This window comes from Chaetodon trifascialis, chromosome 5 (genome assembly GCF_039877785.1).
Source record: "Chaetodon trifascialis isolate fChaTrf1 chromosome 5, fChaTrf1.hap1, whole genome shotgun sequence".
In the NCBI taxonomy this organism is placed as follows: Eukaryota; Metazoa; Chordata; class Actinopteri; order Chaetodontiformes; family Chaetodontidae; genus Chaetodon; species Chaetodon trifascialis.
Genome location: NC_092060.1, coordinates 17842848 through 17859600, shown reverse-complemented (window position 1 = coordinate 17859600; position 16753 = coordinate 17842848). Strand labels below are relative to the sequence as shown.

Genomic DNA, 16753 nt, shown 5'->3' with positions numbered 1-16753 from the left:
TAGTTTTTTGACCAAACAATTTGAAAACTATCAGCCTCAGCAGCACTTTGTGTTTAGTTTTACTTAGCAAGTGTTAGCATGCTAACACGCTAAACTAAGATGCGAACATGGGAGACAGTTATACCTGCTAAACATCAGCATATTAGCATTGTGAGCACAGCGTGAGCACAGTGAGCATGTTAGCATGCTGACATTAGCATTTAGCTCAAAGCAAAATGAGACTTAGAAAAGAAAGTGCAGCAAAATTACGGAAAGTGGGGACACAAGGAGATCTGAAAGCGAAAAACAATCCAATGTCATAACATGTAACAGACAATAAAGACGATCAATCACTCTGAGGACATCTGGTCAGTCTTACTGCAGCAGGAGGAGTACCTTATCATCAAAACCAACACTGCCCAACTGGAAGTGAACCACACATCCGGTAGTGTTTGGCTCTTAAAAACCACACTGTTCAATCCTAATATAGCAGCCCTTTTACAAACCGCTGTGTACTTAGGCCTCGGCCTACCGTTTGAAACCACTGTCTCTCAAACATTCACCAGTGTCGCCATCTGATTCCCTCCAATAACACACACTCCCAAACCACCTTGGCTGGTTAAATGGGTTCGCTGTGGAACAGCAGTGTGGACAGGAATCCGTTGGGAATTCCTACAGTAAGACTACAGTAAGAGCTTTTGGTCTTCTTCTGCGAAAGTGGAATCTCCCTGAGCCGCAGCATCATTCCTGCAGTGGAGAGATTGCTTTCATGCCATCAAAAGTAACAGTAGAAATGTATAAATGAGCTCTTGTATAGAGAGTTTGGAAAATGGTCACTCTGAGGTTCAACTCATTCTTTGGGCGTGAGCTTACTGTTGGATCATTAAAAGATTGGCTGAAATCAGATTCTCCATTCAAACGTATCCGTAACGCAAATGCATGGAAGTGGTGAAAACAGGCCTTTTAGCAGACCACAGTGGAAAAGAAGAGGAAAAAGAGGTGATGTTTCAGAATATTAAATGTTAATTCCATTGTTTCAATCAGAAACCATATTCAACCACGTTATAAATAAAAACATGGCCACCTTAAGCCAAAAACACCACAGGATCAGATGTCTTGCAGGTTTAAATGTCAAAATACGCTACAAGTCGCTGTAGACTCTAATATTGCATAGAATTTGAAGAGGAGTTTACATTACCCTACAGATACAAATTCAATTTAAAACTCTACATTATGCTGCAACAGGCCTTTTTTACTACTTTGGAGTATGCAAAGCACAGGCGTCTCTACAAACTGACCAACACAGTGCTGAGAACAGGTGAAATCAGGCAAAATAAGTGAAAACACCTTCCTTAAAGTGAAACTCCATTAGTAGCTACCGCAAAACCAATTTAAAGCTGCTGCTTTCAGCATGATACAAGAGGTTAAATTAAAAAAAAAAAAAACACCGCAAAGAAAGGATTTATTAAAAATGATTCATTTATTTATTTAAGCCTGAAAACATGACATGTCCAAAAAAAAAAAGAAAAATCACTGAACTGTGGTTTTTAAATGCTTTACACAGGAGGAATAACATCTGTTCACATCACCTAATAACTCCTACAGCCCTCATTGCTATAAAACTACAACAACCATCTCCCTGGATGAGATGGAAAAAAAAAACCTTCAAGATTTCTATAACAGCGTCTCAGTGAGCTGTCAGTAGGAAAACCTGCTCAAATATCAAATATTACAGGAGCTTTCAGAGATGGTCACAAGATGCGCTTGTACTCCTCAAACAAAACATGTGGAAGAAAAATCCGCCTCAAGTCTTTTGTCTTTGTCTGTCCATCTGTGTGATCTCAGCAGAGAGTATCAGTGCTTGGTCCTGTGTGTACGATGGGTCAAAGTGTGTACGTTCAGTCAGACTCTTCCTCTGAGCTGGCAGGTGTGGACACAGCCTCTTCCTCCTCTTCTTCTGATTCCTGCTAAAAAAAATATGAAGAAAGGGGGTAAGTACAGTGTCTGAGAGTAAAACAGTATGACAGAAAAACATGGCTTATATTCCCTCTTTTCCACTCTCTCCCATATGTTACTTCTCTCTCCCTCTCACACTCTTACCTGTGCAGCTTTGTCTCCTCCCTGCAGCTGTCCCTCCATCAGCTTCACCATAACTTAGTAATTTCAAAAATCTTCTCTTGCCTCCTATCAAGTCACTTTGTTTGTTCCAGGTTCACTCAAACATAAAACACTTTGAAAATAAAAGTACCAGGTTCTCACTGAGCAGCTAGCTATCTTTGAAAGCTAACTTTAACTTTTTAGCTACAGTAAATCTTACTGCTGCTGCCCCTAACTAGAGCTTAATACTACTACATTTATTCACAACTGTAAACAAACACCTGCATCGCACTGTCAGTGTTCACGGTTTACTGTGTCTGTCCAGGAACTAAAATCTAATAGCTACCTGCTAGCAGGGGTGGGCTGTATACCAGAATCATGTTCTGCCACAATATGGATTTTGCAATACCGTCAACATCATGACAAAAGTCTTAAAATAATGTGCTTCAGTGTAGCAATAGCAATAGCATGAAGGTAGAGGGTTACGCGTGTACTCATAGAATAGGAGTTACCACCAGTAGGTATTTCTGTCACTAATGCCGACTATGGTGAGGAACGCAACGTTATGAGCAACGCATGCCGATTTATTGGTTGCAACAACCATCTACTCCCACTATCCAAGGAAGAGGAGAAACAGTGGATTAACTTAATGGAAATGTCCCCACCACAACAACAACAACAACAACAACAACAACAACAACAACAACAACAACAACAACAACAACAACAACAGGGAAACTCTTAAGCAAGGATAGATTGATACTGTCTTCAAACTTAGAACTTGTAGGTTCTGCCATTTTTATGCTGCTTCACTGTTTGTTTTGCTGGTTAGCCTGCTGAGTGTGGTGTTAAGATGTTCCACAGCTATGGAGCAATATACGTGTATTTAATAAAGATGGACTGCAGAGAGAAACTGTGAACATTCAGCCTCATTTGAAGCCAATTTAATAACCAGAGTAGCAGTTGGGATGTGGATGTCTCACACAGCCAGACTTAACGTCATCTCCACACTTCATACTGCAACACAAGCTCAGCTGGTTTTGCTGTTCCAGGAGAGTCTCTTATGTAATGGTATGTGTGTCTGCTGCTGCCATATATACATGTGCTTGATAGATATGCCCTGTGGGGTCAGTCTCAGAATGAATCACATGAAAGTCACAAATTAGCTTACATTATGGGGCATTTCATTCCTATTTGGAGCCAATACACACTTCCTTTCTTTAAAATCAGTTGTTCTTTCTTAAGATATGCTCCTTTAGATTTGTTAATACAGTCTATTTTATTTCTGCAATAGAGTGCTATAATACCGTCACTGTAAAGAAAATCACTTTAAACAATCTCTATATCGACCTGTAATGTAAACTTAGAAGTGATGAGTAACAATGCTGCACTTAATGCGTGGATCATCACAAAATTCATATAGATATTAGTGCTGTCAAAAATGTTGCGTTATCAACGCGTTAACGCAAATCAATTTTAACGGCGTCTTTTTTTTTTTTTTTTTTTTAATCGCAGTATTGACGCTCTTTGTGACCTAGTGAACTTGTAGTTTTTTATAAGCTGTGGCCACTGCGAGTAACGTAAGAAAATCTACTGGATCCGGTTATAAACCGGAAACAAAACAATAGGCACGCCCCACGCACGTTTGGTCCTGCCTGCTTGTAAAAGAGTAGGCTACCGGTTTGTGTGGATGTCAAGCGTGAAATGGCAAAATGGATGCGAACAAGATTCTGAATGGAAAGTTTAGTTTCAAAAAGTTATCAGATGGGTCGACTGACAAGACCAAAGTTATCTGTGTGTGTTGTCTTCACTGAGTGTATTGCATTGTATTGACTGAGTTATCACTGAATTATCACCACAGCACATCCAGTCTGAAATACCACTTGATGGCCAAACACACGGCGAATGCAAATTCTCTGCCGCCCCCTTGTCAAAACCAGGTGACAATGGATAGCTTTCGACAGAGGCAATATGGATGCTGTTACGTTCAAAGTAAACTTAAAAAAGGAAAGTTTAAGCCAGGCATGTCCAAACTATTCCACAAAGGGCCGAGTGGCTGAAGGTTTTCTTTCCAACCAAGCAGCAGCACACCAGACTTGACTCATTTCATCAGCTGATCTCAGTCTTCAGACAGCTGATTGGTCAGACTGCATCCTCTTGATTGGTTGGAGGAAAAACCTGCAGCCACACGGCCCTTTGTGGAATAGTTTGGACATGCCTGGTTTAAGCCATGGTTTAACTGCACTATAGCCTGAGTCCTAATTTACAATGATGTGCACTTCGTAACTTTATGTAACTTTATCTAGTATCACCCTGTTTTGATCCCTTAGAAAGGGTTGTTGAAGGGGCTTTTTTGTAACCAAGTATTTATTTTTTTGTCATTGTTTATTGACAGTGTTAAATCGCGTGAGATTTGATTCATTCAAATGTGAACGACTGCTCAAAGTGAGAATGTCAGTGTGAAATATAACTCTACACGCTGTTTTCAATAAAAAACATTTGCATAAAGCAAGCCTATCCACTTTTCCATGTTGATAAGATTATTAAAATGATATTTCAAGGGACATTTGGAATAGATGAAAATGTGCGATTAATTTGCGATTAATCACGAGTAAACTATGACATTCATGCGATTAATCACGATAAAATATTTTAATCGATTGACTACACTAATAGATATCTGGAAAACAGATTCACTGCAGCGAGTAATGTCACACAGACGAGGATGAACGCATTAACTGCTGCAGTCTGTACTGGCTTTACCTTCTTCCTCTTGGACTTGCTCTTGTGGTCAGAGTCTGACGAACTCTCCTCGCTGGTCTCAATGAACTCTCGACTCTTGAAGCTGTCGTTGCCTCCTCCCCGCTCTTTGTCCTTATCTCCCCCAGCAGACTTCCTCTTCTTCTCTTCCTTCTTACCTCCAGACTTTTTACTCTCTCTAATGGGTCAAAGGTGGGAAGAAAAAAGTCATACATTTATATTTAAGCACATATTTAAGACCAGTTGTGTCAAAAAATTAAAAAAGACTGAACCTTACTTCTTGGAAACGGAGGCTGATCCACCGCCGCTCTCTTTGTACTCCTTCTTTGCTTTATCATACTGCCTCTTGGCTTCTCCTGCCTTTGTTTCCCACTCCTGAAGGACACAGGAATCAACAGGACGTCATGCACATCATGAGTGAAACTACAGCAAACTTTCTCTCCTGCTCCTCATTCTCCTTCCTCACCTCCTTCTCTTCTTTGCCCAGCTGTCTCCACATCTCTCCGGCCTTCTTGGATATCTCTGTGATGGAGATGCCCGGGTTCTCCGACTTGATTCGCTCACGGCTGGAGTTGAGCCACAACATGTAGGCACTCATTGGCCTCTTGGGGCCGCCGGTATCTTTCTGCTTCTTCTACTCCGATTGAAGAAAAGGAAAGAAACTGACAGGTAAATGTGTGAAATTATAGAGGATGATATTTTGCAATACTGGGAGTATCCTCCAGGGAAAGAAAAGAAAAACTGTTGCTTGAATTTTTCCTTCTTTACAAGCTGATATGTCTCTCACGTCTTCCTACTGTCCGAATGCTCTCTCACCTCTTTGCGTGGTTTCCTTTCTTTTTTCTCCTTCACCACTTTGGCTTTCTTCGCCTTCTTCTTCTTTGCGCCCTCATCATCGCTATCATCCCCGTCGTCACTGCTGTCGCTTGCAGAGGCATTGCTGTCGTACCTGATTGACGGAGGTGCAGAAACAGAAATGGGTACAGTTACGTCAGCTGGGTGAAAGAAGCCACAAGTCTTCAAGCAAGTCTCCAAGTCTCAAACAAACAGCGATCTAAAGGAAAGGTCACTCACTCTTCAGCAATGTCATCGTCTTCTTCCCCAGGGTTAAATGACTCATCTGAAACAGTTAAACAGAACAGAAATGCTCCCAGTCAGACCTGCTGGTCTTCTGAACATGTATCGCCTACTTCTACCACACAGAGACTGTTACTCACCGCTTTCGGCATCTGATTCATCGCTGTCGTTGCCCTCCTCTCTGATCTTGCCTTCAGCCTTCATCCTCTCCAGGTAGGCATCATGCTGGTCCTCATCTGAGTCACTGTACTCGTCAATATTACCCTTCATGCCCTGAAAGTAAACTGCACGGTCAAAAAGAAAGCCCCCCAAAAAAACCAACACTACCCACAACACAGCACAGCCAAAGGAGAATCTTCCTCGACCTACTGACAGTGAGGCAGAGATCATCTAAATTTCAGGCTACAGTTAAGAATTACTTCAGAACTGATTAATCATTTCACCAATAAAATGCAAGTAAACACTGAAAATAGAGCCCAAGCTGTTTCACCTCCATCTTTGTCCAGTTCAGTGCAACATTATACACACAAAGTGTAAACAGTTAAATACTAAAGATGTTGTCGAGGCTGGCTGTAGTGTAACATTGTATATAAAATCAATTATTTCATGTGCTCCCACGTGGTCGTTCCCATCTCCATGCTAACTGCGTCTGCCAGGGGACGGACAGACAGCAAGTCAGGGAAGAGCTTATTAAAACCACGACAGGAAATGGAGAGCAGGCCCATTCATTTCCACTGACCCACTCTCCTGACCCTGTCACCATGGCTACAGATGGCCTCGTTGTTGGTATTTGAACTGTGTTGTCAGACAGACCAGGAACATGTCAACAGACAGCATTAAAGCAATCAGCACTGCCTGTGTCGCAGCAGAAATACATGGGGCACAGATGCGGTGCGACGCGTCTGCTGCAGCAGAGCGCATCCAACGTAATCAACTGAAGCTGTTGCGCTTTGATGCAGCCGGTCTATTTTATTCCCCTGCTACATTAAAAAAATATGTTCAAAAAGCAGCGCAGCAGGTCGACCCTTGCGGGTGCTTTTAGTTTACACACAAAAATAAATTAGCCAAATCAAAGTGTGTCCATGATCCTTGTAATTAAAATGATCTAATCAATTCAGTACCAGTCAATATATGACGTTAAGAGGCAAAATGGACGGGAGCACGCACTGCCGAAAGCACATTCTGAAAATAAATTTAGAGTCGACATGTAGACAAGTTTGATTTTTGTCGTATTTCAAGTGAAAATGCTTTAATTTACCCATTTTCAAAAGCGTCCTACTTTAAATCTCTTCAGAAAACATGGCTGGCACACAACCAAACACTACAAATAAGGAGTCTGTGTAGCAGGTAAAAAAAAAAACAAAAAAAAACGCCCCGCCGACGTGACACATTGTATCCGAGCCCCATGTATTTTGGCTATTAGGCAGTGGTCATGATAACAGCTGTGTCGACTGTTAAAGCACACCAAAAGCCCCCGGACCACACATTAGTCAGCATGATGCAAACAAATGTACACGCTCAGTTATCAGTCACACACTCCTTCACCTCGCAGGTCCCATGATTAGTAATAAATCATTCAGGATTTATCAGGTTCAACACCAATCGCATTGGTAATGTCCAAACAAAATCAGTATTATCGGACCCATTCCTCTGCAACACACGCAGCAGCACACCATGCAAGCAGAAATCACTCCACACTGAGAAATTCAAGCGTCTAATTCACACGTGACGCCCGTGACCATACCCACCTTCTTCTACAGGGGTACAAGGACAGACACACAGGAGAAGGGCAACAAGCATCAATATCTGAGATGGAAGTCTGACAGAACATATGTAATATCTTTGCTTGCAAAGTGGGAGATGCTGAAATGGCTAGAGGAGAGTTACCTCTTTGAACCCTCTGTTCTTGATGTTGAGCTTCTTGGCGTTGACAAAGTCAAACAGTTTGCCGTACTCTTCTCTAAAGGAAAGGAGAAAGGCGGGGTAGACAGAGTGAGGGCAGGACGATGTGATCGAAAATCAATATCGGGATAAGCTATATCACAAACACAACATACAGAACTTTAAATCATTTTTAAATACATCAGTACATCACATTTCCATTCTTATGCTTGCTCACTTTTTAAATGTTTCTGCAAACTAACTTTAAGATTCTGGACTGGACTCAAGACTGATCAGCTGGCAAAACCTCTGGTTACATGTCGGTGGCTGTTGTAGCGCTTCTCAGTATGGTCTTAATTAAAATTGTGAAAACTGAGATGAAAGGAAATTTAGGCTGGCAAGAGATTAATATAGTCAGTTATTCAAAAAATTTGAATTCAGGCTTTGACAATGTGGTGAAGTATGATAAACTTAACTGCGTGAAAATATACCAATACACAATTTTTTTTCCATTCAGTCTCTATCAATAGCAACTACAGAACCGGACGGACCGGAGTATCAGATGACCCTGATGAGATGTAAAACTGAATTATATTTGCTGAGCATTGCATTTTTACTTGTCTTTCTGACCTCCACATCATCTGTGACAGCAGTAAATCTTTACTGCTTGAGGCAGCCTCACTGAACAAGTTATTTCCACTAAGCAGCAAAAAACACTACACAGGCCTCCAGAAACCCCAGCGGGTGAAACTGGGAAAAGGAAAGACAGGCTGACTTCTAACTGAGTCACAGTAAACAGACTTGGAGACACTTCATCTCGCAACATGAAGGCTACAAACAATACATAATCTGTGGGAGCAGGTGTTACACCAGCACTTTCTCCATTCAAAAAGAACATCTCATCTTTGAACAGGCCATTACCTCGTCCTCAAATATGATAATTTTTCAAATGAAATTCCCCAAAAAAACCTGTCTTGTATAAGTAAACTTCACCAATATGCAGTACAGCTGTGATTAAATGCTGTATAATGTACCAGTTGTTGCCAAGTGCCTAAACAGACTCAAATATCACTTGAGGGTTTCCCACCACTCTGCACTCATTTAGGTGACACTGGGCAAGTGTCTGTGTCCTAACCTCTCGATGCTGCTGAAGGTGTACTGATTTCCCTGCTTGGTCTCGATCTCAAAGTCGAAGGACCGGGTTGTGGTGGTGCCTCGCGCAAAGTTGACGCAGGAGATCTCCTCAAAGCGCAGGTGCACGGGGGGCTTGTGGACATAGATGAAGCCCCTCTCTAGGGGGTATAGGAGGCCTGAGGACGCTTTGTAGGAGCAGGTGATGCACTGAGCTCCTGAGTGACTGAGAGATGAAGCACGTTTAGCATTACATACTTAAATACAGAAGGAAATGTGTTTTTAGTGCATGTGTTTGATGCTTACCCCTGGAAGTTTCCAGGCACAGTGATCTTGCGGTTGACCAGGGCCTTCATCACCCTGCTGACCATCTCATACAGAGAACCTGACATGTTTTTGCTGAGTTTGCCCTCAAAACGGCGCTCCACATCCTCCCTGTCAGACACACAGAGGAAAGGACGCGTTTAATGTCTTGAAATTCAACACTATGACAGCTGCTGCTTGCAGGAAACAATGCAAAGAATAGAAGTTACTTGAAACACTGAACACATGAAAATTAGTCCTTCAAGTATTTGCTTCCCCCTAGTGGTAACACACTTCACAAAATGTGTACTGAATACAATAGAGCTCATGTTAGCAGTGAGGGGTCTTGCATTAGCAGTGTAACAGATTTGTATTGTACTGTCTACACGCAGGCCATAAAATCATGGTGTCCTTCACTGTCACATACTCACTCGCTCATGTTGAGAGTGAGGTTGATGTCCTCTTCCTTGGAGAAGAGCAGAATGAGGAAGTGATAACGTGTCTGACCCTGCTTGATGGGAGGATCCAGACTGATCTATTGAAACAACATAAAAGAAAGAGTGTGAAAAGAGAAATAACAGGGGGGAAATGCTTATTTGGGGTACAAAAAAAGTCAGAAAGAAAAGGTCCTCTTACCACAAAGAACATCTGCCTCTGATCCTTGTGCGGCAGCAGGAACAGACGGAGGACGGTGGTGTAGGGAATCTTGTAGTCAAAAGTCTTACCATGGAGGTGAAGGAAAGTCGGGTAGATACGGATGTCGTATCTGAGAGAGGAAAAAGAAATGTGAGAGCAGTCCCTAAATTCTTAAAAAAGATGAGGTACGGGAGTTGTCATGCAAACGGTACATTAACTGATGAAACTGCAATGTGCTACAGATAATGTGTCAACTGATGACAGAACACATTTGTTTTGTGTTTACACGCTGATTGTCTACCTTCCTCTGGGTGTAAGACACTGCAGCTCTTTGAAGATACACACAGCGTCTCCTGTGGCCTGGATCACATCAGCCTTAGACAATACACTCTGGGCAAACGCCTGTATGAAAACACACACTTTTAGCACTATTATCAACAGAGATGACAAAACAAGCAAAAACAAATGCAGAAAGAAGCAGAAAAGGAAGCAGCCCATCCCTCCTCACCTCCACAGGGTCTTGTCGTTCATCAGACTGGCTGGGCGGGACGTAGAATCGGACCTCCATGAGGGAGACCTCTGTGTCGTCATTCTGGTGAAACTCCAGAGTGACTTCGTTCTTCCCCGTGGCGCACTGGGACACGTTGGACAGTGGAATCTCGAACGCTGTGTTGTCGTTCACATCGAATGATAACAGCGGCCCTGCGGTGGGTGAGGGAGCAAGAAACAGGAAAAACTACTGTCAGAGATTTTATTTGTCATATAAGGAAGTAAACTGATTATCTTTGGACTGCTGGTGGCCTTTGAAACAATATTCTGACATTGTAGTTGCTGTGTGTGTATGTATGTATTACCAGAGAACTTGGCTGTTCCCCAGTTCCATCCCTTCACACACATGTCCTTCTCTGTCAGCTCCACCTTGTAGTTAGCCTTGAAAAACTCTGAGATCTTCTCAAAGTCCTGATGGACACAGGGTAAGAGGGGGAACAGAGAGACACAAATTAAAATTTGTGGCCCGCAGAGGAAGTGATGAAAAGAAGAGGGGAGGATATAAAAAATGAAAAGGTCAGCAGCTTCAGGTTAGCAAGGCGGTAACACACTGACAATGCGTGGGTCAAAGCTTAAAAAACACCCTCAAAAAACGGCGAGGGGAAGGAGGGCTAATTAATCAGAACGCAATTATAACCGAGCCCGCCGCGGAGGCCTCTTGGGAACACTGGAGGTGAATGTAATCCATCCGCCCCTCTCTGTCCTCCTCCACTCCACACCGCCGCTGACAATCAGCATGTTTATTTATCCTGCAGGCCTGCTTACAACTGGAAAGGACACACACTCACACACAGCGACAAACACATGGTCAATCACACACACACACGGGCGCTGTCCGAGTAGTACACACACATGTGGAAGTGATTGTGGTGTGAGTGTGTGCAGAGTAGAGAATGAGACTCTGTGGGAAACAGAGTTTACGCACCTGGATATCTGCCTGTCCATAAGGTTATTACAGCCAATTAGAGCCTAGAGAGTCAGTGTGTGTGTGTGTGTGTGTGTGTGTGTGTGTGTGTGTGTGTGTGTGTGTGTGTGTGTGTGTGTGTGTGTGTGTGTGTGTGTCTGTGTCTGTGTGTGTGTGTTCATGTGTGAATGTAAACTAAGGTTCATCACCATGTTTGTTAGCCTGCATTAAGGCGTTGTTTAGATAGAGAGAGCATGTGTGAGCAGATGCGTAAATGCATAAAAATCAAGAGTTTGTGCAGAAGTGGCCTGTTTGTGTTGATGCGTGAATGTGTGTGCGTTCATTCCCTGTTTCCTCATCAGGCCTGCTGTTGAGTGTTTCTCTACTCCTCATTACAGTTTTGGCAGATTTGTTGTTGCTCAGCTCATTTAATCATAATAAACACAGACCCCCCACTACCCACCACAGACACACACAGTCTTACCCAACAGAACCAACCCCGTCTGTCTTTTATTACTACATTTTTCAACCACGCTCTCCCAACAACCTTCAACCGCTCATTTGTTAAAATCGTGGATGTACAAGGAGAAAATGAATAATGTTTCCCCGCTTCCACATTTTTGGGCCCATGAAATGGCATAAAATTATTTCATGGTAAGGTTCTTCAACACCAAAGAAACAGCTTTCCACAGCTTCAACACTCACATGAAAACAATAGTAAAATTTACTAATATGCCCACAAATATTGTTGATATGACACCCAAGTCTTGGTGTTGATACAAAAGCTCTTGTCTTTAATGATTATAAACAAGTTTTTCGACAGCAGAAACAAGAAACAATACCTAGCCCTCGACATGACCACTCAGTCTGGATTGTTATTGAGATATCTTATTTAAAAGAAAGAGAGCAACAATCTTATTTTCTGGATTAATCAATTTGCTGTTTGGTCTTTGAAGCCTTAAAATTGTGACAAATGACAGTTTTCTTAAGTCTGCAAAGCCAATGTGCACCAAAACAGTTTGGAGGTTCAGTATCAGCCCAACTATCAAGATGCAACATCAACAGGCAGCTGCATACATTCAATGCCACACTCTGGATGTAAACGCCGTCTCAGGCCAGTTACACACAACACATGTAAGCGACATGAACAGGAGTGACGTAAACACCTCTACAGCCACTGCTCCTCCAGCAGACAGTTACAGGGCAGCTACATAACAGCTGGCAGAGATTCAATGTCTTGCTTGAGGATGTCAGAAGGACAGATGCATCAAAGCTTCTGTACAGCTCGCCAGCAGCAGAACCGCTGGCCAACTCCCGATTACTGACACTGGCTGTGGGATAATAAACAATGACATCACGCCCTGCGCTCCGAAACGAGAGGATCCATCTCCAAAAAAATACGCTGATTAACCCCAGGAGACGCCGCCGCTCACAGCCACAGACTCCAGGTTATACCCGCTCCTCCATCCCAGTTTTTCACTTGCGTGCTGACATTCCCAGTACACCCAGAGAAGCAGTGAAAGAAAAAAAAATAGGGTGATAAAAACAAACATGACCACAATTTTTTTTTCTTGTCTGTCTGCTGGCCAAATTGTTTCTGTGGATTGATATATAAACACTGACTCACATGAGCCGATGATTACACTGTTTATGGAACACACATGCTAGCGCTGGTTTCCCTCATTAATCCCATTAGGAGCTCTGGAGAGGAGAGCCGACTCGTTCACATATTTTTGATAGCAACACACACACACACATGCTCAACTGGTGGCCTTTTTCACAGGATGGTAGCGTTTTTCCATGGAAACGTCTGACAAGGTATGGAAGTTGTTTATCGGCGGTCCCCTTGCTTGTGTTACATCTCTTGTCATAAACACAGTGCTGGGCAAACCGGCAGTGTGTGTCAGTCTGTAATATTCCACTGTTGCCTTGTTCTCCGTGTAAGGTAACAATTATTTCCCAGAAGAAGAAAAATGCAACCAGGGAGGAAGACTCGACTGAGGTACCACAGCAGGAAAAATAAGGACAGCGCTGCACAAAGAAATAAGTACAGACTAATTTACAAATTAAAGGAACAACCAACATAAAGTGTCTTTTTAAAGGTGTTGGGGAGCGCCGTCTCACACAGTAGTATAAAATCTCTCATCTGTGTTCACCTGGGCTGAGATGTGGTGACTGTGTGGTCCTGGATGAGACAACTAATGGTGAAGGCTTGGAACAACTTTGTATTAATTTGCAGTGACTCTTCCCTCTAAGGAGACAAACTGTCCCCCACAGCATAACAGAGCCACTGGACCGCCTCACTGTAGGGGCTGAGCATTGTACCGTTCTCTTGGTGTACGCCACACATGCACTCGCCCACTTGCTGAGAATATGAAGGATGGCTCATCTGACATGTCACTTTTTTCCACATTTCTGTAGTCCAGTGTCGATGGTTTCTCCACCGCTGAACTTTCAGATGTGCATTTGTCTTTGTAATAAGGGCTTTATACACTGCAGTCCTACCATAATATCCCTTGCTGTGTAATTACTGACAGACGGTTCTTGCTGACAGTCTCATCACGTCCTGTGTTGACACACACAGCCACCTGAGGAAAAGCTGTTATTCTGTTATATATGACACTAAGGCACGATCATAACAGTCATGTGGCGCACATGACCACAATTTCTGACCCTATTTACTGATGTCTTTTCCCATAGATCTAATCCAGATGCTATAGTTACTGTTCCCATTGAAACACCAGCCAGTTGAGCTGTCTTTGTGACTGAAGCGACCATCTGTGCCTCAACAATGAATTCTCTTTCAAAGTCATTTGGAACTTTTCCTCTTGCTGCCTTTATACAAATCAACTGTGCCTGCTCAGCATTTCTATACAGGCTACAGAGGGAGCTAATTGATTAATTGTACCATGCAGTGCACCCGTGTGGAAGCATCTGCATTCATTCGTTTCTCCAGTCATCTATTCTGATTTTTCCTTTTATCGATTACCCATCTATATATCTACATGGAGCCTGCAGGTGTACATGCACATAAAGAACAACAACACTAACAAAAAAGACACTCACCGTGTCCCTGAAGCCGTCATATTTGTAGACATGACCTGCACTTGTGCCCAGCTTGATTCCATGACCTAAACACACGCGTCTCCACTGGGCCAAGTTGAGCTCACCAGCCGGGATGCTGTCCACCTTTCCCGTCTTGCTGCTCTTATAAACCACATTTTGCTTGCTGAAACGCAACCGTCCATCATTCTGCAGCAACAAGGAGAAGAGACACAAATACAGACAGACACAGCACTTGAGTTAATATGATGGTTTAAAGCTTCAAGAAACAGTTTGTTTAGTCTAAAGGTGAAAAGAGACAACTAATCAATAAGTCACCTGTCAATAGTTTCATTAATAGTTTAAGGTGTAAATTAAATTAACTGATTACAGTTTCTCAAATGTGAGCATTTTTCATTGTCATCTTCTATGAACTTAAATGTATCTTTCAGTTTTGGACTGTTGGTCCCAAAAAACAAGCAATTTCAAGTCGTCAAACTCTTAGTTGCTGAACTACTTTGCACAGAAACTTAACAATAATGATTCTGCATAAAAACAACGACTGAACATTTTCCTCAACCCAACTTAAAACAGACAGCAGACTTTGCCTCAAAGATGTTAAACATGAGCACAGGTTAACGGTTAGATTCAGTCTGGAGGTGTGTATGAAACTACAAATCTATGAACTGAGCCCCCTTGTTCTTGGGAATAACTTTAATACTGGGCTGTACTGACATGTACTTTTTAACTCTATCAATCATCTTGTATGAATCCCAGTAAATGCAAAGCAGGTTAGTCGGCTCAGCTTCATACCTATCATACTGTGGACATTGTGTTTTTGCATTTCACTAATTGTGAAGGGTGTGTCCCTGTATGTAAAGACACACCCTTTAACACCAGAAATGGACAAATACTTGGAACAAAACTGCTGCTGGGCTGTTTATAGTATATTTTAAAGTGGATATTCAACTGTGTGTTCATATTATTCTGAACTGCTCTCCAGCCTGGTTCCCCTCTCCTCCATATCAGTTTGGAGAGCAGAGGTGGTTGATGAGGATACTGACCCAGGAGCCTTTGACCTCCTGATAAATCTCGTTGAACTCCAGTGTATCTCCCATCTCAGCTACAGGCGATGACTGATGCGCTGCAGACACAACAAACTGCATTAGATACAAGCACATATCCAGAGGCTTTGAATCAAGCATGGCATTCATCACTGGTTTATAAACCGTGGTTTCAGAACATGGATCATTGGAAATGGTCTGACGTTGATGAGGACATGGTGGTCAGACACGCAGTGACGAAGTCAAATACACAGTCTTACTTATGGGAGGAAGAAATCTGCCGTTCCGTGATGATGTAAACACTAACAGCAGCGTTTTTTAGGTCAACCTTTGGTTTTCTCTCTCATAGTCTCATTTGACTTTCACTGACGCTCGCCGCCGCTCTGTTACGGTTTAAAGCACCGTACAGAACTAGCTAACAGGTCATGTTGTTGACCGTTAGCTTAGTAAAAGCCATTACCCTACAGCAAAGTTTCACAAACGCTTCAACTGTTATCTTCTTCTTCCTCCACAAATTGGTTCGTAAAGTTCAGGTTCCGCTATTTTAAACAGCAACGATAACTTAAAACCTTGCTGCGCCACTAACAATAGCTAGGCTAACTTCAACTGCACCGGGTGCGCTTCTTTATGAAAAGACGTTGCACGCAGTCCACCAGAGCCATGTTTTTAACAGAGTAAAACATACCCGCCACAATACCGTACAGATACGCCGTACTTTAAATCGAGCGCTCCAACAGAGCTAGGCCGGTGTAAAGAAATTAAGTGATGTTCATAGTAAATTTTGCAAATAAAATAGCTCCAATAAAGCATGTTGGTAACCTATACTCCATTGGTACTTACAAATGTCCCCAAACGAGTTTCTAAACAAGCGATAAAATACTATTTGAAAACTTCATGTCTTACTGTCAATGCGTTGTGCAGCTTCGCCTTTTTCCCGCGTGTAGCATCGGGAGCTAGCCCTACGTCACAGGAAAGAATCAGGGGTGCTTTCATTTACTTCCGGTTTGGCGATGACTTTTTCCTCATAATCACTAAAGCCTGTGATGGAAAATGTACACACTCTAGAGTGTTACAGGCGCAGATGTCTGTGGTGCGTTTGAACTATCTTGTTGCTCATAGCAACTCCTGCTTGAAAACAGAAAGTTGTAGACCCCGCGCGGTGCAGCAGACTGCAGTGGCCGCGCATCACCACTGGGTGGCACACAACACATCTAATGAAACAGGCCTGGTGTGTTCCTATTCTATTCTATTCTATTCTATTCTATTCTATTCTATTCTATTCTATTCTATTCTACATAACATAAAGCACAACCGAGCACATAGTGTAACA

The 16753-nt window shown here is 42.6% G+C and overlaps 1 protein-coding gene across 1 annotated transcript; it reads right to left on the bottom strand.

The window, feature by feature from the left end:
• Positions 1-1437: 1437 nt before the first annotated feature.
• ssrp1a (structure specific recognition protein 1a) lies at positions 1438-16402 on the bottom strand. Its single transcript, XM_070962928.1, has 18 exons — positions 16327-16402; positions 15424-15503; positions 14384-14569; positions 10719-10824; positions 10373-10566; positions 10166-10266; positions 9865-9994; positions 9660-9763; positions 9232-9360; positions 8930-9151; positions 7801-7873; positions 6054-6186; positions 5911-5956; positions 5653-5785; positions 5303-5470; positions 5114-5211; positions 4840-5014; positions 1438-1946 (listed from the first exon to the last, which is right to left on the bottom strand). The coding sequence occupies exons 2-18, from the start codon at positions 15475-15477 to the stop codon at positions 1878-1880; spliced, it is 2121 nt and encodes a 706-aa protein (XP_070819029.1). The 5' UTR covers positions 15478-15503; positions 16327-16402; the 3' UTR covers positions 1438-1877.
• Between the last annotated feature and the right edge of the window lie 351 nt (positions 16403-16753).